The sequence below is a fragment of the Zerene cesonia genome, chromosome 7 (assembly GCF_012273895.1).
Source record: "Zerene cesonia ecotype Mississippi chromosome 7, Zerene_cesonia_1.1, whole genome shotgun sequence".
Classification (NCBI taxonomy): domain Eukaryota; kingdom Metazoa; phylum Arthropoda; class Insecta; order Lepidoptera; family Pieridae; genus Zerene; species Zerene cesonia.
Window position 1 is genome coordinate 3297126 of NC_052108.1, and position 27085 is coordinate 3324210.

Below are 27085 nucleotides of genomic sequence, written 5' to 3' on the forward strand. Positions count from 1 at the left end.
AGTGGGAGAAAAACGGGTGTGAGTTACATACATACATACAAACATACAAGTGAAGCTAATAAAAGCGTGTTAAAAAAAGCCATAAAGTTATTATAAACGTCCGCGCGTAGTGTCGTGTGAAAATCCTAAGTAATATTATAAATGCGAAAGTGTGTTTTCTTTTATTTATTTGTTAGTTTGTCTTGCTTGCACGTCCCAACGGAGCTGTTATATTTGTTTTTGTGTCTGGGTGAGTTTAGGATTGAAAAAATCTGTTGAGCAAATGTATAGACAACTAATTTAACTAGGGGGCGCTGTAGAGCATTTTAAGTTTTAGTTGTCACTTGTAGTTCTTGGTGTATCATCATTTCAATAAAAGTATATTTCAATACCATCGCTTCATTATTCAAACCCATACTCCAATAAGATCCATTAACATTCGCATTCGAATACTTAGAAACTAGCTTTTCGCCGAGGCTTTACCCGAGGTACATATATAGACCATATTAGGTAATTTCCCTGCAGCTCTGGTTTCACGTGCATATCCAACGGTAAAAGAGTTTTTTTTTTTAATTCGTATAGTAGTTCCTGAGATAAGCGACTGTATGTGGTACCCAGCTAAAATGTAACCTATGTCGATTTCTGTCGAATACTTTATTGTGCACTTATATTAATAGTCGTTTGTCCCGGCTCCGCGCGAGTTGACGCGGAATAAAAATAAAATACAGCCTATATCAGTATGTGGGATGCAGTATTATAATAGGAGCGAGAAAGTTCCAAAAATTTCGCCATTTTTCCAATCTGTGGGGGTGTGTGGAGGGTACTCCACGGTACAAGCTGATCCAATTTGTGCCGAAGCGTATAAAGAATATGATCGTTTTTTGAATCGCACTGTGTAAATGCGGTATTATGTTTGCGGTATAAAATTGGGCGATAGAATACTTAGTATACCGACCGACCCCGCCACAAAAAAAGACTCGACGAAACGCAACGGAATTTAGTATCTACTCCACTGCTTCCTCTGGGAGTCTTATACCATCTAGGACCCTTTTCGCGGGAACAGTGGATATCATACATAAACAAGCACATTCTCTACATGAAAAAAAAAATTATTCAAAACACCACCACGAATATAGTACATATTATAGTACAAATATAAAGGCAACTAACCTGATACTCATCATCGACAGCGGAATCGAACGTCTCCCGCAACCTCGCCTCGCCCCGCGCGTCCGCCTTCGCCGCGAGCTGCTTCTCGCGCAGCGACGTGCGCCGCACCGACCGCACCCTGCTCAACGATTTGAGAAATTTCATAAAGTTATAAATGTGAATTTTGTGTAAATACTAGCGGGGCTAAATGGGCTATCTAAGAGTGAAAGAATATTTCAAACCGTACCAGCATTTTCTCAGAAATCTTAGCACCTTCAACTAAACAAACAAACTCTATTAGTATATATTTAGCACATACTGCTCTACTAAATCTTAAACTTAATAAATCATAAGTACAGCTGAAATTCATAAAGCGATATTGAATTTTGAATTAGTCGTATTGTCAATTCGCGTTAAGAAATACAATAATTGTGTGTCGTCTTTGTAGCCATGCTTCCAGCCAATTAATATGCTAGAAAGGCGAGTTCACTCACAATAATAATAAAATACATATTTAGTAGATGAGGCTGCCAAAAGCACTTCAATTCTTCGCCTACCGACTTACCTAAATGGCGTGGGGCCCAAATTAAAACTCATTTTGGTGTCAATATGAGTGACGTTAAGTTTATTTGTTGATGCAGCGCTAATAGTTGGAAGTTAATGTTGCACCCTACGTACGGAATACGCAAAGAAAACATCATGTAGAATATGGATAATGTTATGGAACTTTATTTATTTATTGCGTATTTTTGCTCAAATATATGTGATATGTAATCACATATATTTGAGCACAGAGGCACTAGAACTGCATTGATGATCAGTTCTTCTGGCACGTTTCAGCACTGTTTTTACGCCACGTGTAACCACGTGTCTTTAAAACGGAATGTTCTTGAAAGATCACTTCAAATGAAGATGGTAGTTTTTAACATGTTATCTATACGGGATCTTTTAGCATATTAATCGCTTTATAATCGTGCTGGAGGAAAGGATAGAAAACAAGCATTGCACAGCAGACGTTCAAGCAGATTTGCCACACTTATAGTCCGAGTGCATCAGCTGTGCAGTGGAGTTAGATGCGGTCCTCACTTGCAATGCATTGACTTGCAGATGGAGGCGACAGCAGCTGAGAAGCGCCGCGCTCCTCACCCGAGCAGCGTTGGCACACTCAACACTGTTACCGCAATGCACTGACTTGCAGATGGAGGCGACAGCAGCTGAGAAGCGCCGCGCTCCTCACCCGAGCAGCGTTGGCACACTCAACACTGTTACCGCAATGCACTGACTTGCAGATGGAGGCGACAGCAGCTGAGAAGCGCCGCGCTCCTCACCCGAGCAGCGTTGGCACACTCAACACTGTTACCGCAATGCACTGACTTGCAGATGGAGACGACAGCACCCGAGCAGCGTTGCCGCACTTACCGGCCGCGCGTGTAGAGTTGCGTACAGCGACGTTGCCGCAACTAACCTGCTGGTTGAGGCAGTAGAGGAGGAGCGGCGCGCAGTGCGCAGGCGGTCGCCGGCGCCGCTGGCCGCGCGCCGCCGCACCTCCTCTTGTTCCGCCGCCAGGCGCGCTATACGCCCACGCATCTCGCCCTCCTCGCATATATCTAGAAAAAATAAAAAAAAGGAAATATGTTATTGTACAATGTACACAACATCGCAATGTGAATAATAATTCTTAATCTGTATTTATCTTTTATATTTGTTCAGAATTCACACAATAATATACATTTAATAAGTTTATGCAATCAAATTCAGCATATTATATAACAATACATTTATTATTAAATTTATAGTATTTTGAAATAGCTTTACAAAAACACTAAAATAAATATTATTCACCTTAATTTGTATAAGTGTTATAGAAATAGATCAATTAGTTCAAAAAGTTTTTTATTGATATGTTTTTTACACTAACCTGCAGGTGTTTCGTCGTGCTTATTTCTTACATTGAGATCAGCTCCATATTGTACTAATAGTTCTAATACTTCTAACTGCAACAAAAGAAATAAGATTTTTTAAAGAATTATTAGACGCTACTTTTGGTTGCAAAAAAGAGGAGCAATCTCAAACTGAATATTAATTCTGCTGAAATTCTACAAACACAATCATTTTGTTCATCTGAAGTCTGAACCCTCTGGCTATTTCTTTTAAACATACAAACTCTTTGCAATTTACGCATAGATGTATAACTCATATTATGTGTAGTACCAATATATTGAGATTAGCTCTTATTAACAAACTCTTTAGCTTTATTATTTCAGTCTTTACTAATAATATAAAGGTGAAGAGTTTGTTTGTTGGAACGTGGATGTTATAGTCGAGCACGCACTGGCAGTATACGTAAGGTCTGCAATCGACCTTACGCCTCTCCAAATGTTCATGAGTCGTTGTAGCGCTTACCATCAGGTGACCCACCAGCTTCATGAATAAAATATGTATGTAAATAAATATTTATTGCACATAAAATAAAAACACAAATAACAGTTATTCCGTAACTATAACAGATATCAAGAAACTTAAAACTGATATCGAAAGTACTTTACCTAATGAATAAAATGACAATAATAACAATAATCAGTGTCTGCAAAACTAAAAGTACCATTGATCATAGTTTACCATCGGCACGGACACTCCGTACGTATAGAGAATATGAATATAGAAGTATGTACAAACTCACATGTCCCCAACAGGCCGCCGCGTGCACCGGCTGCCACATGTCATGGTCCACAACGTCGGTGGAGGCTCGATGTTCTAGGAGAAACTCCACCACTTTGATGTAGCCGTTTGCGGACGCTATGTGCAGCTGTAACAATGTTGGTGTTTAGAATGTATGTGATTATAAAAGTGCGTTCGTTTACGATTCGAGGTGCCATAGTAAATAATGTGTACGTTTTTAAATAAAATATCTTGACAGTTGTTGTTACATACTTACTATTAAGTATTAACCATTAACATTCTATTCTCTTATTTATTGGCTGATTATTGTTCACACCCTCAACAAACGAACTTACCCTTAAAAGCAAACTTTTTAAACTCTTAACTAATCTAAACAAATATTATAATACAATAAAATTGTGTTTTGTTGGTGGTTATTTCAGGTCATCTTCTGAACCGATTTTAATTATTTTTTTTTTTTACCTAAACCACGTTATCTGTGTCCTGTTTAATTTATTAAAATCAAAAAAAAAATTAAACTTTTCAACGATTAAAAGGACCCATTTTAATTGAATAGTAATAAAAATTGCATATAGCATTTCTTTTTTCTTAAGATAATCACAAACATTCTGAAATCCAACTTTATTCATCGTAGATTGACATGTAAAGCGAAGATGCGGTTTACATACTGTACTATAAGTTTTCAATTTTTATATCACATTTTAAACAACAACGCTAGTTTTGAGTGATTGTTAAACTGTACTATATTTGACATTTGTTTGATTGTTAAATCTGGTGTCAGAGTTCGAAATGTCAAATTACCGATCGTTCACACGGGCCTCGCAATCTACAGAGGGCCGACTTTTTTTTCAAATTTTGAATTCGTCGAATGTCGTATTTCGTTATATTTAACATAATTTTATATGCTTATATAAAATTATGTTCTAATAGCCATTTTTAGGTGACATTTAATATTATTGTGTAAAATTTTATATTTCACAGATAAGTTTAATATTATAAGTTTAAACTAACCTTTAATATGTTTATCTTTCTATTATAAAGCGCTTTTTTAAGAATATTTCTCTCTCTCCAAAAACTTAAATAACGATCTAGAATGACGTATAAAATCAGTTTTAAACACGTGAAATAGCATTGTGCTGTGTTTCTTTCGGTGAGTGGGGGAGCCGGAGGCCCATTTCCTTTTCCTTACCCTTCCCAGTACTTTCCATTACTCCTCTCGCCAATCCTTTTATAATCCCTTCCCAAAAAATCGGCAATCCATTTGTAGAGGCGTAACGTCTGCAATGGACCTTATGCCTCTCTAAATGTTCATGGGCGGTGGTAGCGCACCAGATCAGGCTTCCCACCAGCTCCATTGCCGACCGTGACATAAAAAAAGTGAAATGGTAGATTACTCAAATTAAATAATAACTTAAATTTTAATTTTACGTTGAATTAACGTATAAAAAAATGTCCGGAGGTGATTAATTTAAATATCATAATTATTTAAAAGATTATTTCATAAAAATTTAAGCATATCAAAAAAGCCACAACTTCATTGAATTGCGATTCCAATATGATATACTCAATATGATTAATACACATTATTCCAACTGGTAACACGACCCTGAACAATGTAATCTTCTTCATTACTCGTAATAGAATAGCATACAGTTGGGAGTCATCTCTAATTTCACAACCACTTAAGGAAATATCAAGTTATTAACATTGCTTTGTTGTTTATTTAAATAATGATTGAATACCAAATAAATTAAATAAAGTATATTATTAATCACGATATCTGAAGTATGTTGACAGACATTTAAGTGTGGTTTAAGATTTTGTTACAAGAAATAATAAACTTTACATAAACGCCATTCATTAATTATTCTTTATTTATCTGAAACAGTTTTCCCGTCCAAATTATTTAAGAACTATCTATTTAAAAGGGTTAATAGATAATATTCATAAACAAAATCTATAATAAAAATACAGAATTAAAGAATTAGTTTGTTTATATGATTGCGGTAATCTAGGAAATTACAGGACCGATTTGAAAAATTCTTTCATCATTAGATATGTACGTGATCCCCTAGTACCAAAGGCTACTCATGAAAATCACGTTATTGACGTGGTTCTATTTACACCAAAAGCTCCCACAGAAGATTACGATCGCCGTCGAATGAGTCACCACAAAACTACTCACCAAAGTCGCACCTTGATTATCTCTCGGCTCGTCCAAATCCATCCCGTGCTTGACCATTTCCGCGACATCCATCAGCATTTTCATCTCTGTAGCCGCCCTCGTCTCGTCAATCAGCCTCTGGGTCACCCCCCTCGCGGCCATCTCACTTTCGATCGCGTCCAGCGTTCTCTCCTCTTCGCATATATCGTACGGCATGTTTCCATCGCCGTTGACGGCCAATAAGTTAGCACCACGCTGTATTAAGATCCGAACAAGGTTGAGGTTGCCACAGGTGGCCGCCGCGTGTAATGGCGTCCACTTCTCGCTGTCCTCCGCGTTCACGTTCGCGCCGTTGTCGAGTAGGAGACGCATCATGGCTTCGTTGTTGTCTATACAGCATTGGTGGAGTGCCGTGAGGCCATCTTCATTCGTAGCGTCTGGGGTTACACCCCGTGCTAAGAGACGTCGGACTGAAAAATAGAAAATGTATTTTTTGACTGTGATTGCAATGTTATGATTTTATGCTATCATTGCCATTATAACATATACAGATTATAATAATCAGTAATCGGCTGTCGGTGGTAGGTTTTTAATTTATACACGAAATCTAGATTTTTCATCCAGCTTATATGAATAGTAATATTATGCGGTACTAACCCTAAAACTGACGTAAAAACTAATCCAGTTAAACCCAATAAAATAGATTTGTTTATTTTGTTTTAAGCAAAAAAGACTTTTGAAAAGATAGTAGCCATTATTTTGTAGTAGTAGTAGCAATTATTTTGCATTATTATTAAGATTTCTGTGAGTAGCTATTTTATATTAAATATTGTGAATGAACATTTTTGCGTACATATATCATCACAACCTAAACGCATAAAAAGATCGTAATGTTAGGTACATAAATAACGAAACGCTAATTTATCACTTAACGATGTAACATAATACGAATAACAAAGCGTATAAACGTCTTTAATAATGCACATATTGTGAACTATAGACACAATAAATAATTTCCAAGGCGATGACATCATTTATTTATCTTCATGTTATAATGTAAGCGAAGCGATTAATTTGCTCTAATCCCGACAATAAGTCAAAGATTTCCAAATTAAACAACACGAGACATTCTAGACCGCTTATCATTCTGCAGTCAACGTCTCAATTAAGTATATTATTAGAATCTATTTTTAACTCGACAGTTCAATTTATTAGTCGTTACCACGTCTAGAGTATCTAGTGTTGACAAAGGCAAAACTCAATAAAAACTTCAAAGTGAAAGTAAATACCTAATAATATTGCTCGTTTGAGCCAAGTCCTGTAAAGGTGGTTCATTCGTCACCGGTATTTTAAAATGTTATAGTAACGAATTAAAGTTATTACAACCAGATATCTCAAGCGTAGGATGTCCTGTTACATACAAAATATGCAATCACACTCTAATAATCTATTGACCCATTGACCAAAACGACTGTATGTATTTTAACAAATTACAACACTCGAGACTTTACAAATCGGACAAGGATAATGAGTGAAAGTGGGTAATAAATACGTTACAGTACTTTCACGGATTTTGAATGACAAATTTAATGCGTTCATACGACTTTTGTCATATTAATTTTTTATTAATAATAATTCTACCAGTATAGTCCTTGGCAATGACGTCAGGCAAATTAGTATGCATGTGTACATTTTTCCAAAACACTTTCACTATTAAATAAAGTATGTGACCCTACCTTCTTCGATGTCATTCCTCGCGGCAGCCTCAAGGAGCATGACGCTGTCGCTGAAGTATATACATCTTTTGTTGCTCTTCTCCCGTTTTGCTTTGATCCTCGCCCATTCCTTTTCCCTTTGCTGCCATAACTTGAGCTGTTGCATGCGACGTCTGGAATTATGTTAATTGAATAATTACTGAGAGATATAATGCATTTTTTCGACCGATATGACAGTGAACTATCCTCGTATACCTACCGAAACTAGTACCGTGTATTGAGTTATTAAATCGAAATATGACAATTTTGGAATTATTAATCAGTTAATAATGAATTTATTATTGGTAGTATAATAAGAATCGATTCAGATTAAAATAAACACAAATTTTCTAAAGACAGTGTTTATTTTTTGAATAATTTTAAAGACCGTTTGCTTGGCAGAGGTTTTTGCACCAAGTATAACAATGTTTTTTATATACACATTATATTAAATGTATTTTAAATCTATATTTTTTCCTTCAAACAAATAATATTTACCATGAATAAAAAAATCTAAATCATCGCAATACCTAGTTTTGTACCAGTACATGTCTTCGTAAAAATATTTACAATTGCAAAACTTTTACATGGTTTCCCCCATAGCACTTATTGCCAAGATGAACTAAATGCTTCATGCGGGTACATTATAACTAGTTTAAATTCCGATGAATTAAGATAGCATACACTTGTAAATTGGTAAACAATGATAAAAATAAAAATGCAGTTTGCCAAAATTTATGACGCATGTAAAGTGACGATACGATTGACAGATAACATAGATAAATAATTGATTCACGGTAAATTTATTTCTAATTTATATATATCTTGTAATCAATCGGCAAAGTTGTCGGTACTTTTAAGATATTACGATAAAAACTGCTTGTACCTTCAACAATTAATTATTTTTTCCAATCGCATTAAATAAATGGGAGAATGAAAATAATAAGCTTATTAAAACAGAAACACTTTTCATTTACCATCACGTATCTTATAACTTATAAATACAAAAAAAAAATAAATGAAATGAATGAAATAAAATATTCTTTATTGCACACTCCACAAACAATAAAATAACAAAAAAAAAAAGGAAATGTCGTGCAAAGGGCGGCTTTATTGCTCAATAGCAATTTCTTCCAAGCAAAGCGAACCAAGTCAAGCGGTACTAATAAAAATTTAAAATTTAGGAGGACAGTGTACACAGTGTACAAAAAAAAATGGAATAGTGGCAAAGACTCCTCGCCACCAAAACAGCAAACAATGTAATAATGTACAACCTATGTCAAAAAGTTTATAGTGAAGGTGAGTTAAAACGAGAAATCACATCGTTCTTTGCGTTTTAGACTTTTTGCAAAGAAACAAGAAAATCTCCTAAGAATAACAGCCAAATTCCAAGTGTATGAGCGCACGTCTTAAAACATAACTCGGACAAGGAAGGATGCATCGTATAGGCGAGTATAATATCGGCAAATGTTACATAGTTTAAACCGTGTTATCTAAAGGTAACCGCTAACCACACACGACCAACAGCCGTCAGCTGTTAATCTCGTCATTAAACAAACGGCCCTCAATATAAACAGTACGAGAACCGGTTGGGCGCGACAGGCACACGCATTTGTCCAGGATACGAATGTGTTATATCTTATAACTCAACAACTGGGTCACTCGCGAAACGCACCGCTCTAAAGTCTAATGCAATACGCTATCGAATAAAACTTTATGGACACGACGCTGTCGTAAAACAGTTACATATGAACGCATATTTTAATCACAAGTATCTATGTTTTACAAAACTTCCATATCAGTAAATCATAACAGTACTTATCAGTAAATTTATTATTTACATATACAATAGCAAGAGAACAATAATTAGTTTAGTTTTTCACAAGCATAGGAATTACAAAGAAAATGTTTAGTTTTATTTGTGAATAATAAGAACTAGCTGCGCTCCGTAGTTTACCCGCGTAAGTCCATATCCCGTAGGTATATCGGGATAAAAACTTGCCTATATGATTTTCCAGTTGTCCAGCTGTCTACGTACCAAATTTCATTGCAATCGGTTCAGTACTTTTTGCGTGAACCTTACAAACTTTCGCATTTATAATATTAGTAGGGTAGGTTAGTAGGAAGCAGGAAGGATAGTAGGAAGGATGATCATATGAGATTAAGTTCAAATCTTAGTATAATATAAAGAGCAACTATGTTGGTTGTAACTTAATATGTCATAGAATAATAGTAAAGGCATCTTGTTACATTCTAATGACCAAACTTGAATGTTATAAAAACCTTATTTACTCTGCATTAAAATTGATCCTAACATTTTTTTTTCGAATTCGCAGTGAGTATACGTGAAGGCTAAAAGGAACGATTGTATGAATCATGGTAATTTCGTTTTGAAACGATTTCACCAAGTTACTTCTATGTAGCGTGCCAATCCATTAGACACGAGTGACTGAACTTATGACACAAATCAGCATAAGCCCATATTTTGGCAAATAGCACGCGGTTTGAGCAAGCATCGTCATAGTTCGACTAAATAGTGAAAGTACTGCTCCAAAAAGGGTAGCACTCGTTGAGGAAAACTTTCATAGTCTGATTAATTTATTATGAGATATTTAGCATTGCTTAGCTGGGGTCTGAGATCGTTAGTACCTTAGAAGGCATGAATAATTTCCTTGAGTATTGAGAAAACAAAAAGAACGTAATTACAATCTGACGCGTTAACCAAATTTATATACGGCACAGATAAAATAAACACTTATAAAGAGTAAAGTTAGATGTTTATTTATTATATGTACCACGATCGGATCCAAAAGATATGATCGTAATTAAAACAGCTCCAGAAAATTGCAATGATCTTACCCTGTCACGTTTTTATTGTCACAATTGATGTCCAATTGACACTGCATGTTGTTGAATTGAAACGTAAATAAACTGAATCACAAATAGTAACCTTAAATGGAAAATAAAATGTTCACAGCTGTTACAAAACACGTCTAAACTTAAACTGTATTTTAGAATCAATAATGCAAACAAATTATCAAATACACGAAAAATAGTGTATGGTGTGAAACGAATAAACGTGTGTGCTTTAAAATTAAAAAATATTATCTTCCCCTTTAAAAAATACATATTAGAATATAATATTAAAGAACAGTTTCTGATCTTTATTTTGTTGTTGTAATTAGCAAAAGATATTACAGTACGCATGTATTTTCGCCGCACTGTGGAAGAATTTTTCAAATCGGACCAGTAGTGCCTGAGATTAGTGCGCTTAAACAAACAAACTCTTCAGTTTTATAATATTAGTATAGATATATCAGGATATGACAGATCAATTGGATACAAGACTGGAACGGAAGAAGGTCTTTATCTTATATATAAAATTCTCGTGTCACAATGTTAGTCTCTATACTCCTCCGAAACGGCTTGACCGATTCCTCTGAAATTTGGTTAGCATATTGGGTAGGTCTGAGAATCGGCTAACATCTATTTTTCATACCACTAAACGATAAGAGTAAGGCAGAACAGCGTTTGCCGGGTGCAGCTAGTAATATATAAAAAAAAAACCCCACGAACTCCTAACACGCTACGCTATTGTTTTCTGTGAGAATTAGAACCAATAAACGCAGTCTTCCCCATTTGGTTTATATTTCACTAGCCGAATGTCCCGGCTCCATAAGGTAAATCCTATATCACTTAGGAATAGTGTAGTTTTCTAGTAGTGAAAGAAAAATTTATAAATAATCAAATCTTACAGCCGTACATATTGCTGTCCCCTATAATGAGATTTGAGAAGCATTTCGACTCCCCGAGGTTTGGTCTTTGAATATCATCAAATTTCACTGGTTTGGATGTGAAAGCGTAGCAAACAGACACACAGACAAAGTTACCTTCGTTACATTTATTAAATAGGATTTAGAATACATCCTTATACCTTACACAAAGCAAAACATTAGGTACAAACAATATTTTCAAAACTGTGTCCCCAATTCATCAAAGGAAAATAATTAAACAGTTTGTAAACAGTGGCCTTGTGTCAACTTCCACGCCTGTTCGCTTGGGCCAAATTCAATTACATTTAAGTCGAGTAAACGTCAATTACACGAATTAAGTTTCCGCAATAAACTTATGCCGTTAGCGCTTAATCTTACAAGTTACAAATAACATGCGATAAAATTAAAAAAGAATTGGAAGCCAAACAAAACGTTTTTGTTTCGTGCAATAATTTTTTACTTTTTTTTTTGTTTCAAATTTAGCGTACTTACGCCATAGTTTCGAATTCATATCAGAACTCGCACGAATACAAAGTAACGATTTGTGCACCAAAAAAAAACTTAATTGCTCATTTCACGTTGTTTTACTTCTAAACACATTATTACTTCATTTCATACCTTTTAAATCTTTTTTTACAAAGTTTACCTGTCAGCACTTATGTATCTAAGGCACCTACACCAAAAAGTGCATTTACGATTTTTGTTATTAATTTATAAGTAATACACCTATGATTTTAATTGAAGTATATAATGTATAATCAGATAATAATCTGTGTTTTAAATTTACAACGATAAGAAAAGCAAACCACTGTTACAAAAAAAAATGAGCTGGCATAATATATAATATAAAAACTTCAATTTTTTTTCACACAAAATTAATTCAACAATCCAAAGAAAAATAAGAAAGTATCATCTATATTTGATGACGTCTGCGTTCATGCCACAAAATAAATTAGTTTCTGTCGTGTTACCGGCGCAAACGGCCGAAACAATTAAAATTTTCACGATGTTCTTGAGATAGTGGTAAATTAGAACGTAGAGAAGGAAAGAATAAATTGTGTTTCGTTATTGCGGGTTATATACTTAACATAATATTTTATACAATACTTGTACTTAGCAGTGTGAGGTTTTTGAAGATTAATAAAGCATTATCAAACGTAACAATATAATAACTTATATAATTGGGAACACGTGACTGTGTATTGGAAATCGCCGAGTCTCTTTCCTAGGCGTGTACCGACTGAAGCGAATATATTATATGAAATCACAGTAATTAATGCTATGCGAGTCCTTGAGTGAGAGTTAAGTCTCGAAGGAATTCACGTATATTTGAACTCAAGTGCCTGGGCAAGTGTTTAATTATAAACACACACAAAACTGCCTGTATCAAACATTTTTATAACAAGTAAATCTATGAGAGAGTTTTGTTTCGATAAAAACAAAGGCGAACGTAGCCTAGGAATCGTTGTTCCCTAATATTGCAACAACATGTCAGAAACAAGATAGGCAAAGAGCAAAGCATAACCTATGTATACATATAGTATCGTTGTATTGTACCCTTTGTCTGGATTAATTAGAGTGTTTGATGAATAAAGTGGGTAAAGTAATTAATAGGTAGTACACACAGTATACAGGGTGTGGCGTAATGAACGGATAATATGATACCTGCGGGTATATGACTGTTTGTCGGTTCATAAAAATACATTTTATGTCCAGTGAAAGCCCCTCACTTTTTGAGATATTCGACATTTTCGTAAGTTCCAGAACCTCACTACTTAACTCCTTTTGTGGAAGACTCAAAAAAAAATGATTATTTCAATCTGTTTGTAGCATAGAATCCTGGGATAGATGCATTATCAAATATAAATCTATGATTTGATAGCCTCAGCCTTCATATAATATTCCTAGTACAGTATTGAAGAAACCGCATACATAGATAATGACTTAGATACTTATACAATAGCATTCCCTACTATCATGAATCTACTTGAAATGGAGAGACACTTATGGCCAGCAACTATTCAATATAAATATACTATCTATGATCATATAAAACGTTTAAATAATGTTTCTTATGTGGTTAATTCGATTTTATTTTATTACCAGCTTTGCCCACGGCCTCGCAGGCGTTAAATACCTCTTGAATAACTCTATTTATTAAAAAAATAACCAACAAAGTCCGTTGTGTACTTTTCAAGATCTAAATATACATAAAGACGCGGGAAGCGACTTTGCTTTATACTATGTAGTGATGAAGTAGGTATTATTACTCTGATACAAATTTTTGATTCTCGACCTGTTCGTTTTTACGTTTGGTTTAATTCTTAATGACTATTTTATTTATTTATTTTATATGAACACCTGATGTTCCCTCACCGGGGGTTTCTGTTTAAGCAAAATTGCTTTATAAATCTATAGTGAGTACAAAGTTCATACTTATTAAAATGAAACAAAAAAAAAACACAAAACAAATTTTCTATATAAAATTACAGCAATCGATTTAAATATTTAATATGGGCAATTCAAAAACCAAATAGTCTCCAGTGTTCTGTTCCAAGTTTATCAGCTAGATAAAATCATACGTAAATATACGTAACACTTTGTTGAACACATCTCGTTGTACATCTGAATAGAATTAAAATCTCACTAACATTTTGTAGTAAAAGTGTTCGCCGCTTTCATCATTTCCCAAACGACGTGCGCAAAGAAAGCATTGCGTGAGCATTTAGAACGATTTTAATTGATCTCTTAATTTCGTATGAGATACTCGTGAATGATAATGTCTAACGTCATCGCTATCATCATCAGGCCACATATGTTCCCACAGGGACACAGGGCTTTTATTAGGGTCCAGGCCAAAATCCACCTGGCTGGCCTCAAGTGCGGGTTGGTAAATGTCACATGTGGTCGAACTTTTTCGTTCGTCACATATAGGTTACAAATAAATAAACTATTTTTAAATATAATGAAAAGTAAATAGCATATTCAAAAAAGTATTTTGTAGATATGTAAATCCTGCGTACCTACGCGATGTATTTCCGCTATAATCACGAAACAATTCAATCAATCTTGATGATCGTTTTCATTCATCATTTTGCACACATCCAATTTGGATCAAGCTGGCAGGTCCGTAAGATTAAGGTAACCACTTAGAAGGAACATAATTAGAAACCTATATACCTATAATGCTATGCTTATACAGCTAAATATGTTGCTTAAAAGTTGCCAACTAACATATGCACTGCTTTTATGCGCAGTAATGTCAAAAGTAAAAAATAAATTCGGCCAAGTGCGAGTCGGACTTCGTTGGTTGATCTGGATGGTTCCGAATAAAGAAGCTAAAGAGCAACGGCAAATACATAATTAATTACTCATCCATCCAATTTATAACCATGCCACCCGTTGCTTAACCTCGATTTTTTATTATATGTTGTTAAAGCGGCAACAGGAATACATCATCTCTATCTAACTACCACGGTTCATGATATACGACCTGGTGACAGACGGACAGACACAGAGTAGGACAGCGAAGTCTCAGTAATAGATTTTAATCCTTTACGTACGAAAACCTAAAATGTGACAAATCGTAGGTACCAGAAAGTTTCCTACACGTCGTCTATCTCAAGTATGCCTAACATATCAATATTTCATCTATGTTATCATTGGCTAACAGATATAAGTACTTCATAATAAATTGCTTTATTATTAAACACTTATTTCCGAACGCACCGTCTCATTCAATCAGCTTCAATATTTTGTAACTTTTCTATTACCCTCTTACTATTATTTTCGTTCTATTACGAGCGATTAATTTATCACATTCACATTACGGTTCTGGGTTGAAACCCGTTCACGATACATAAGTTTTCTTAGATCTCGCAGAAGAATTTCTTGAGAAAATTAGTTCAAGCACCAATAGTAGACAACATGACTTTGATACGAGTAGATACTAATCTTTGACAAAATGAAATGTGTTTAATAAGACATTGTAATTTACACATTAATTTAATCAAACTTTAACATTTACACAGACAATAATACTCCTATAACAAAATCGTACGAATACGAACTTGTTAGCACGAATCTGATCTTACAGAAACTGAAATTAAGATCTCGAAACTCTATTTATCATATATTTTCGGACACTTGGTGTATTAAAGTTTCATATATACTCTAGTTTACTCTAAGAAACGTGTGTAGGTATTCACGCGCCTTGTATATTAAGCGAATTAAATTTATCAAGTAGTTACCATTTCAGGATTTTCAAGGTCATTTTTTTTATTTATTTCTTTTTTGACATTGCGAGCTCACCTACACTTGAGTGACTTATATTTAGGAAAGGATTTATGCTGTTAGGTTTAACATTATATTCAAAATGCTTTTGAATATGTATAATGTATATTATAATTACCCAGAGGTACGTAGCACTCAAGCATTATGGACCTATTGAACATTGAAATAATTTTTAATAGGTCCAATAATCCTGCTGACGATCAGCATATTAAAACAAACAAACAAATGAATTTCAAATTTTATCAGCTTTCGAAACACGTTATTCACCATGGACATAACAGTGATAGACGGAATACTCGAGGTATGTCTGCTACAGTTATTAAAGAATAAAAAGAAGGATTTTTTCTTATGTTTACGATACTTAAACTATAAGTACATACCGCCTGTTATACATAGTGTAATTTTCTTGACTAGATCATTCGAGTTGAAGATATACTTGTATATTATTTGATGCACAATTGCAATTTTACATTTCTCCACCGAATGTCCTCTCGATAAAATGTAATCTTAGCGATACGGCGACGTGACAGATCCGTTAACAAGACAAAAATCACGAAGAAACTAATTTTGTAGAAAACGTGATCTGCAGCATAACACAAATCACAAACGCACATAAAGGTGCGTGATAATAATACATGACTTCCTTTCGGTACGCAATATGTCAAAAATATAAGGGTTATATTCCAATATAGTCAGTTATGTTGTTATAATTTTTGATCACAACCATCAACCTTCAATATCGATTATTAAATATAAACAAGAAAACATGAATCCCAATATCGTCGTAACCAATTATGAATATAAATCGATTTCATGGAACATTTATCGTATCTTATCTTATAAACTATGAAATACGTTTTTGTTACATTTCAATAGGCCGAATGTGATAGTGCAGATACGTCACACACAGTCAAAACTCGTAGCCGGTCAAAACCATAATGGTTGACTGCGAAAATCCGTCAAAAGTTGTTTATTTTTTTTATTGCATTAAGGATTACCTACATGACATACACAGAAAACTGGGATGGAAAGCCTTTTGAAATTACAATCGTAAACATCATCATCATCAGCCCATATATGTTCCCACTGCTGGGCCACAGGCCTCCTATACGGGTTCAGGCCATAATCCACCACGCTGGCCAAGTGCGGGTTGGCAGATGTCACATGTCGTCGAACTTTTAATTCTTGGACATGCCGGTTTCCTCACGATGTTTTCCTTCATCGTTTAAGCAGTGGTGATGTTATCCATATGCGCAGATAAATTGAAAAATCAATTTATTTCCTGCACGCTCGCCCGGTCTCGAACCCCGACTTTGAAGTCCGAGGTTCTCACCACTGAGCCACCACTGCTTCTTATCGTCGTAAACATAGTGCTGTTAAAATTGTAGACATTTAAATATCGTTAGTACGCAGAAACACAGTCTGCAGCCAAGATTTATTATAGGTATAAATAGAAAAATTATTTTTAAAATTTTACACAGCAGAAAATTAATGTGAAATATAAAAAATACGAAAGAGAAAAAAATACATAGTACCTACATAGGGTTTAGTGTAAAAATAAGTTAGGGAAGAGCGAAGCGACAAGCGTGAATAGGTTGTGTGTAGAATCATCGCAAGAATTTTAAAGTAGTAAGAAATACAATTTTTTATGAATAGATAACCATCAGAACTTCAGTAAACATAATTATTATGTATATCACTACATAGTATAAAACAAAGTCGCTTTCTCTGTTTCTATGTCCCTATGTGTGCTTAAATCTTTAAAACTGCGCAAAGGATTTTGATGGGGTTTTTTTAATAGATAGAGTGATACAAGAAGAAGGTTTATATGTATGTGTTTATCTGTTAAACTAATCCGAAGTGAACGCGTGAAAAGCCTAGTTGTATTACATTATAAAAAACATATTTATCAAGATTGGATACTGTCCACGGAATCATTCTTTGAAATATATCAATGAGTTTAGTGAAGCACGTGTCTAATGTTCGCTATGTCACAAGTAAATCGACAGGCCGATATCTCAACGTATCACAAAATAATCTGTGTATACTCAAAACTACTTCAATATATCATGATTATCTAGCAGGCGGATGATAACGTAGATATCCTCTAAGAAATAGCTTCAAGTGTCTTAAAACGGACAATATTGACGACAATTCGTATCGCAAACTGTGTTATAAGATATCTATTAATATATTTTATATTATCTTACATCGATTTTTCATCTCTATACATAACCACCTGTTGGTTGTTACATGAATATATTGAATTTAGTATTTCAAATTTTATTAATTCCAAAAAAAGTTTTCGTTTATGACCTCAGACTTTTCGACTGCGTGAAGCGATTTTGAAGATCCATTATTTATTTGAAAGCTTATGCCTCCCGTGTGGTCCCTTTAAATTTCGCTTTAAATCCGACAATTTGATAGAGGTTTAGTTGTTTCGGTTAAAATCATTACTTCACTAACAGTAGCTGTAGCAACATATAAATATGCCGGATTTTTAAGCGTTAGAACGAGCAACGAGCTGGTAGTACGCATGATGGTTGCGATCACCACCTCCAATGAAAATTTTCAGTAGTACGCGCAATTAAATCAAGCTAATAGTTAGTCCTATTTTACAATGACTGGCAAAATTGTAGCATACTACATACATAAGGCAAGGAATTAATTAAAAACGCATACTATTTCGAAACACAGGCCTTGCCATTCGTATACGGGAAATATTCGGAATCGCGAAGCATATTTGGTAAACACACTCGACGTTGCCATTGTGTCCGAAATTCATAGAATACTAATAAAAAGATCAGGTTAGACACATTCTGAATGCAGATAAAAGTCGCGGAGTGTCCCTTAGTCACATAAAACCGAAAGTCACGGGTGGCCGAGAGGTCAAACGATGCTACAGTTCGGCAACGCTATTCGAATCCCGCCTCATAATTAATTTGTTTCTTATCGAAAGTCGCATATATAGTCGCAAAATATTCGTATACAGTATTTATGTCTCTCTTATGGCACCTTCAAATATAATTTGTAAGGAAAATCGTAAAACAAGATTTCTTTATCAATTTAGCAAAACCTGTATTGTAAATCATTTTAAATTAAAACATTCGTTCCTTTTCATTACCAAACCATGACACGGTATTATGCAATCTTTCGGTTTTTAAAGTAAATTCTTATATTATTAGGTATTTATAAATTAAGTATCATTTTATATTCGTATAATATAACAATACGAATATTATGTTCATCGCCATTCAATCGAGAGAAGCGAAAGGAGGCAACCAAAATAATTCAAGTACTTATTAAGGTATCTTTTGTTTCTTATATACCTCTCATAATGTTCATTAACCTTTCTTTATTGTACGATAAATGAATTGAATGCGAGATGCATTCATACATGTGTTATGAATTGAATAGTTAGCATTACAGTTTGACCCTGTCGCTCTGTAAAGGACCAACTAATAAACAGAATAGATGCCCAATGACATGGGCTACCTATATTTTATCTTTGGAGTACAATGAAATAAGTTACACGCACTGAATTTCGTCTATTAACTAGGACCACGTGTATCACATGATCACTTAAATCCTTTAGCTATTTTAGATTTAGATATTCAGTCATATATTAATTATACTATCATAAGCTCTCGGAAACCATTAAGTAGTAGTAGTAGTACAAAAAATATTCAGCGATATGTAATTATAATACGTTAATCTCATTTTTATCATTTCCTACAGATTATCCTCGCGATTATTATAAAAAAAACACTTGTTTATTTATTTAGCTAATACGCTCTTACGTATGGAATGATTAGTTAATGGAAATACAATTTTTTTACTGATAAAGTTTTAGAATTTAAACAATACAATAAAACCTGATAACAATAAAAATTCAAGTTCAATCAATACACACTGCACTTCAGTAAATTCAATGGTAAATCGTTATTTTACATATTAATCCAATATTTATCATTTCTTATAAAATAGCGATAGTGGAATGTTTTTACACCAGCTCACAACGAACTAAACCGTACACTTTTGTCTTAAGGTGTTATTTCGTTTGAACTGTCTTCTTGTAACAAACAGTACATCCAGGGTGGGCCCCTCTTCACGCTAGAAAGCACAACCCGTTGCCGTATAAAATTAAATTTACTCAACCCGAACGGTTGCCATATTTTGTATCATGGAGATGGGCCGTGTTAAGTTCCATATGAGCAACATATGTACAAACGGAACTAAACGCATTGATGACATCATTATCGTAAAGACAATATTAGTGATAAATGCAAGTTACCATATATTTTTTGATGATAAAATTTGTTACGAGAATTCGCTCGCCCTATTAACGCTCTAAACGATCTACTCCACTGCGACATTACCATACAAAAAAGGACAAACAATCAATTAAAATTCAAAAAGGCGCTAGATGCGGCGGATAAAAATTAATAACACAGAAAGACATTGTCCTCGGGTAAACGCAATCCATTTATGCAACGCTGAACTTATAAGCAAGGCCAAGAACTTGGATGTCGCAATTTTTTATGCCTTTGTAATGCGAAATATAAAAGCTTTATGCGATTTTTTCTGTATTAAAACATTCTATGTTAATGTGTATGCATATCATACCTAATTGTTAGACAAATATAAAGTATTTTAAAATATATTAAACACATTTCATTGAACAATGATACGAGTTTACATAACGCAAAGGCATTTCGCAATCCGGATATATTAAAATACCCAAAGGCATTAAAACTAGAGAACCTGGAAGTATATATATCCATTGAATATTTATAAAAAGTTATTGTATGATATAATAAAAAAATTAACTTTATATTTTGTACAGTCATTGCATAAACAATAACAATCAACATGAATGTCATAATATTGTGTCACTTCAACACTTGCAATAAAACTAAAGGAAATGTGAGTGATTCTGAAGTAAGAGGGTGATTAGTCAACAATGTAACTAGTAACATATAAAAATATCAATATAGGTCCTACACTCACTAAGATATAAAACTAATATGAATAATGAGTATGTTGAAAATATAAATGTTACAAAAATTGATAAAAAGAATTTGAACGCTTTAGAAGAAGAAATGAACTGTTCAAGATTAATTTTCTTAGATTTTACAAGTATTAATTGAAATTTTTAAATATTCGAAAAAGATGAACAATCTAAAAGAAAAATATCGTGGGATTCAAACCTGCATCATTAACTATACAAGGGTGACGCCTTAGCACTCGGCCACACATGATCCCGATTTAGCAAAAACGCGGCTTTCGATTCCCGCCTCCAAATTGAATTTTCTATTCTTTACATTTATATTTTTCACATATTAAAATCTTAATAAGTAATAAAATTGGATCTGTTCATACCTGCGGGCTAGGTGAAGCCTCTCCTGTGTTGTAAGATGCTCCACCTGTGCCATTTCTGACACCAGATCGGCATGCTCCATGATTGCCGATTTCTAGAAAAGAAAAAAAGAATTAAACTATCTTCTAACTACTAGGGGCCATTTTAATATCAAATAGTTTGAAAAAGCGTCCCTGTGAAACAGGTTGCTCAAACTTTAACCACCTCAAACTTCACCTCCGCACATGCCATTTGTGCATGCATATGTGTGTGTGCAAACTAATTTTGTGTTGTGTGGACCCGCTATTATTTAAAACTTTCTATCATCTAAAATTTTTATCCTTAATCATCATAACTTTCAACTGTAGGAACATGGCCTTACAATTAGGATTTAAAGCTATAATCCATCACACTGTGATCATGTAATCGACAAAACTTTTTGTTTTTTTTTTGGGCATACCAACTACCTCACAATATTTCCTTTACTGATTGGAGCTGTGATAATATTGTTAAGTGGAGATAAGATAATTTCAAAATTCGCATAAGTATATACAAATAATAGTTTATGATTAACAGAAATAACATAATCTAAAAACCTTGCACAAATTGGGTCAGCTCACAGGGTGAAAGTACTACCCCCACAGAAGATCAGCGTGAAATAGTGTACTACTGTGTTTTGTCCAATGATTGGAGGAGGCCCAAGCCCATCTCTATTCCTTATCAATTCCCAGTCCTGTCCTTTATTCCTCTCGTCAATCCTTTCTTAATCCCTCAATCAAATCAAATTCCTTCAAATCGGCGATCCAGTTGTAGAGGCATAAGGTCAGCAATCGACCCTACACCTCTCCAAATGTTCATGGGCGCTGGTAGAGCTTACCATTAGGCGACCCACTACCTCCATTGGAGACTATGACATTAAAAAAAGAAATATATATTAATATAACTATAAATATTTTTTTAGTTTTTTCATATACTTTTTATTTTTAATTCAAATAAAAGTTGATATTAAATCACCAGATTATCTCATCATTTGCAGCAAAAATAAACTACAACTAATAAAATAAGAGATAGAGCTTATGAGATTTACCTAAGACCAGATTTCACAACCAGGCAAAAAGGCTACATAATCCAATTTAAATCAAAGCATGGTTGAATTAAACAGATTATGCTATGATAATAAAAACACAACTGTAATTATATTCAATTATTTATTGTTATGTTCATTTTAAACAAAGAAGCTTTTTGTGGACTTAAGTATACAGAGAAGATAGTTAGATAAAGAAAATCATTTATTAGTTAAGTGTTGATTACATCATCTTTATCCGGTTAGTATTAAAGGAAAACAGAATAACTCCTTAGGATGAAAAAGTTTTTGAAAATAGTACTTTATAAATTACTAGCTGTTCGCCCCGGCTTCGCCCGTGGTACATATATAGTCTATGTTACTCGTGGATAACGTAGCTTTCGAATGGTGAAAGAATTTTTAAAATCGGTCCAGTAGTTTTTGAGCCTATTCATTACAACCAAACAAACAAAGTTTTCCTCTTTATAATATTAGTGTAGATAACATTATTTCAAAATCAAAATTCTAATTTAAGACTTTCAGTTATTTTGTTATTTTCAATTAGCAATAAAAGTTTTACTAATTACCGACTAATGTAATGTGGATATCTTTATTTATTATATAATATCAATGTGCTTGTACATATGTGTTTGTTACTGTACATGAACAACTCCAATACGGCTGGATTGACATTGATAAAATTTTTTGTGTGTTATCAGGTGGCTCGATGTTTGCTTTAGATTCAAATTTTGAATGCAACTGAAGCCATGCGCAAAAGTTAAAATATTATTATATAATTTCCCCAAAGGTTGGAATGCGACATCCACCTTTTTTTTGTTTTTAATGCATTTTTCTGATAATGGTAATATACTGTACAAATTTACAACATATTATGTATCAATTCAATATCACTTTTTAGTAATTGTAACTTTGTATCAATACATTTCTCGATTTTCTAGTAAAAACTATAAACTATCTTGATTTTAGTATATAAGAAATTTCTGAAGTGCCTTTTCAATTGATAAATTCCACAACTGATAAGATAAGTGACTAACAGTGTTCTTAAAATCATGCATGAAATTATCGTTCACATATTTATTGAAATATTTATAACAGTGATAATGTAAACAAAATCTATTTCTGTGCAATATCAAGATCGGTCAACAACTTATTAGAAAGGTGACAAACGTGTTAAACCTTCACAAAGCTTTCTTTAAACTTTATTTATCGGTGTAGTAAATTAAAACAAGCACCTACAAATGTTAGTTGAAATATCAAAGCTTTATTAAAAACATACCTGTTTATTTAATTACTACAGAGCCCAAGTATGTTTCATTCCCGTCTTGTAATGTTGTTTAACACACATAATTCACTATAAGTAAGTGTACACGCTGACAACTTTATTTTAATTAAGTAAGAACGATTCAACATAAATTTTTACAGTTACACGGCATTTTCCGTTATTTTTCATGAAAATTATGAACACTTCTCAATAAAGAAAAACTGAGACACAACAAGCAGCCGACTGAGCAACTACTGTCACAAAGCACAGACTAAAACTAAATATGTCAATACGTCAATATAGTAAAAACAGATAATAGATGAAACGATTGTGAAATCAAATCAATCAAGATCAAAATTATCATAACTGCAAAAACTTTACAGTGTATTATTTTCCGTTTTTTATAAACTGTCCTTTTATTTCATCTATCTCTTTATGAATAATGAATTAAGTATTCATTTAAATACATAATACAAATAGCCTTGTATTTATAGCATGTTTTTTGTGTATTGACAGCAATTGCCCTAGTTCATAGCGCGAAGATTTAAAGCGATGGAGCCACTAAATATAACAAAAAGGAATACTTGAATATTCTAGTTGTGTTAGTGTAGTTTTCTATTATATGTGGCACAGAAGTATTATATAGTATCTGTGACTAAGTAGTATTTTAGCCAAAATGATGTAATGTAGGTATGCATCGAATTGCGTCTCGCTGTCCTCCATTAGACGTCATAGATGATTAGACATTAAATATATAATCGTGTCATTGAACATGTTTGTATTAAAAATATAATGCATTGTTATTTAAATAATAAAAGTAGAAGAGAAGTTTTTTTTCAATATTTTGAATTAAAGACTATTTTCGCTAATTCAAATTGAAAAACCAATCGCGATTAATCGTTATTTATTTTCATTATGTTACATAGCTTGTCACACTATATATCTATTTTACAATAATTATTTCACAATACTCAATTCAAAATTAATAATAATATCAGTGAGCGATCGTAAAATATTCTAGGCACTATTTTTTTCAATTGACACACCAAATTTATTCAAAAAGCTTAAAGGTACAGTTTAATTATATTTTATAAAGAATAAATACATAAATTTGTGTTATAAATGTAGGTGAGATTTTATTAGATACACAAATTAGATGTATAAATAATAGGTAGCATAGATACATAGTAGTATATCTATGATAGGTAGATATCATTTATTTTTTCAAACGAAGGTAGGCTTGGAATAAAATATTTATATACAAATATACTTCATTCTATGAGGAAGTAGGTACTTAGGTACCTATTGAATGTGATAGAAATTGCATATTATTATGTTTATAAAATATGAGATTACATTATGAACACGATTGTTGAACATTTGGTTATAATATTATAAATATATGTATCAACATGAGTAATAGGTATTTATCTTCATTCTTTTTCATAGCCAAAATTAAAAGACGAGCAATTTTCACACGCCAAATCTATAGGTACTTCTATTATGAGACGAAACGGTCATCGGTATTTGAAATCTTTAAAAGGCGCCTTGTATGAAACACAAAACTGTTATAAAAAAAGGCATGGCCTAACGATCCTATTGCTGTACAATAAACAACTAGACTTGCAATCACTGAAAAATGCCCAAAGCAAAACTCTTCCTACGCGTGTATAGTTTTCTAATGATAAAATAGACTTGGAACATTACCGCAAAACGTTTTATACAACGCCGCTCAAGCATTTTTGATGACCTTTTTATTATTGAATTGTGAGTTTTGTTGATTAATGCATGTCAACGACAACAACAAATAATGTCTATCTATTAAACCTGTTAAAGATCTAATGCCTTACATTTACTAAATAATTAAAACTATTTAAATATCTTATTACAAAATTTAGGAAAGTGAGTAATAAGGTGCAAGGAAATATATTTCTACTCTATTGTCAATTTCGCCTACTTTTACTAACCTAAGCTTCTTTACAATTCAAATTTTAATAATTAATTACTACGTGTTATTCACAATATCACAATTCTAGTGATTAAGTAACGTACACGTTCAGTGTTACCTATTTGGGCCTCAAATATTTTCAATTATTTTTTTTAAATTAAAACAGACATTTGTAAGGACAACAATCTACGTATTAAATAGGTACTCTTATGTACATATTTCGTAACATATAAAATTAAACTAAAATAGCAACGCCTATATTTAATACTGTCTTCTGTTTTCAATTGCAGCTAGTAAATTTGTATTATAGAGTTCCTTATTAATCCCTACCTATCTTACACAATATCACATTGCCAATGACAGTAAGATATTCATTTAATCTATAATATTTTTTATAAAAATGTCGATGATAGTAGCCAAATTCAAGATAGCATAGCTTAAAACAGTCACTCGTGCCGGCTCCGCGTGGATAGACCAGGGATAAAAACAAAATAAACTATAGCTTAAGACACTCACAGATAACGTGGCTTTCTATCTGCGAGTGTCAGTACCAATAGGAAAATATTTTTAGAATCGGTTCAGTAGATCCAGAAACTAGTCCCTACAACTTCGCAAATTCACAAACTATACCACGCCATAATGTGTTTAGATCTGCAGCTGGTGTTTATTTTCACAAGACAAATTGATAAACAATAAACAATTACGAAGAACTTGTTCCATACATACCTAATAAGCTTATATTATACCTATACAATGTTATGATACATGATAATACTATTAATTTTATAATATACACAACAAATCAATTATCTACAAACAGTTCATAACTATTACTATTGTATTGTCATTGGCAACCGGTACCGGAACAGGAAGTTTCTACTCTCCTAAATAAATAATAACAAGAACTTTGTCTATATTTTCACTAGCTTATCATATGTAGGTACATTACATCATTTGTATTTTTATATACAAATTGCATAGAAAAATACTGTTCAAATATTTTTGTCATCGAAACATCAAAAATAAAATCGCATGGTACACAAATGAAAGCCATCTCTTATAAAAACCTGTAATCATTCTTCAAATTGAAATTTAATATACTTAATATCACATATGATGCAGGCGAATATTATGCTTTTCATATTATTTGTTTTAATCAAAATTCATTATTACATCATGCTATTATACCGGTATCGATTCTATTTACTAAACCACTACATATTTACATGTAAACGTCAAATCGGTCAACTTTTAAACAATTTCTACACCTATTTCTATAATTCATTTCTAAAGCAAAATTTTCATTTTCCATGATGAAACTAGCCCGGTTATATAAATGCTATTCAGAAAAAGCTATATTTTTTTAATTCAACGTCCTATATTTTAGGAGTGGCAACCGATCTTGGTCACCACGTCTTGATACTCAGGTGTTTTCGTCGGATGATTCGTCTGATGATGAACTGGTGAGAACGTTGGATGTGAGAGTGTGTTGCCGGCTGAAGGCTTCACGAGGCAGGCTCTGTTGTCCAAGCGCGAGCCGGCGGACACCCATCCGCTCACTCTCTGGTAGAGATTTGCTGCATTTTTCTTCGGTTATCGCATCTCGCGATAATGAACTAAAATGGATAAAAAAATGTGTTTC

The 27085-nt window shown here is 33.3% G+C and overlaps 2 protein-coding genes across 4 annotated transcripts in view; both read right to left on the reverse strand.

Annotated features, from left to right (window-relative positions):
- The window catches only part of LOC119840924 (protein phosphatase 1 regulatory subunit 16A), a 33760-nt gene extending 10010 nt beyond the window's left edge, over positions 1–23750 (reverse strand). For 2 of the 3 annotated variants that reach the window (XM_038350244.1, XM_038367706.1), the window contains exons 1-7: positions 21174–21253; positions 7708–7859; positions 5993–6441; positions 3809–3934; positions 3047–3122; positions 2594–2735; positions 1150–1267 (exon numbers count right to left, since the gene is read on the reverse strand). In XM_038350244.1, the coding sequence (XP_038206172.1) occupies positions 1150–1267; positions 2594–2735; positions 3047–3122; positions 3809–3934; positions 5993–6441; positions 7708–7859; positions 21174–21253 (1143 nt within the window). Of the gene's footprint in view, positions 1–1149; positions 1268–2593; positions 2736–3046; positions 3123–3808; positions 3935–5992; positions 6442–7707; positions 7860–21173; positions 21266–23510 lie in introns of those variants that run through there. The other variant, XM_038367705.1, reaches the window with a different exon arrangement.
- Positions 23751–24382: 632 nt separating this feature from the next.
- LOC119828255 (sodium/hydrogen exchanger 3) overlaps positions 24383–27085 on the reverse strand; it is a 29296-nt gene continuing 26593 nt past the window's right edge. Inside the window, exon 20 of the mRNA XM_038350362.1 lies at positions 24383–27059. Within this exon, the coding sequence (XP_038206290.1) occupies positions 26867–27059 (193 nt within the window). The 3' untranslated portion in view covers positions 24383–26866. The remainder of the gene's footprint in view (positions 27060–27085) is intronic.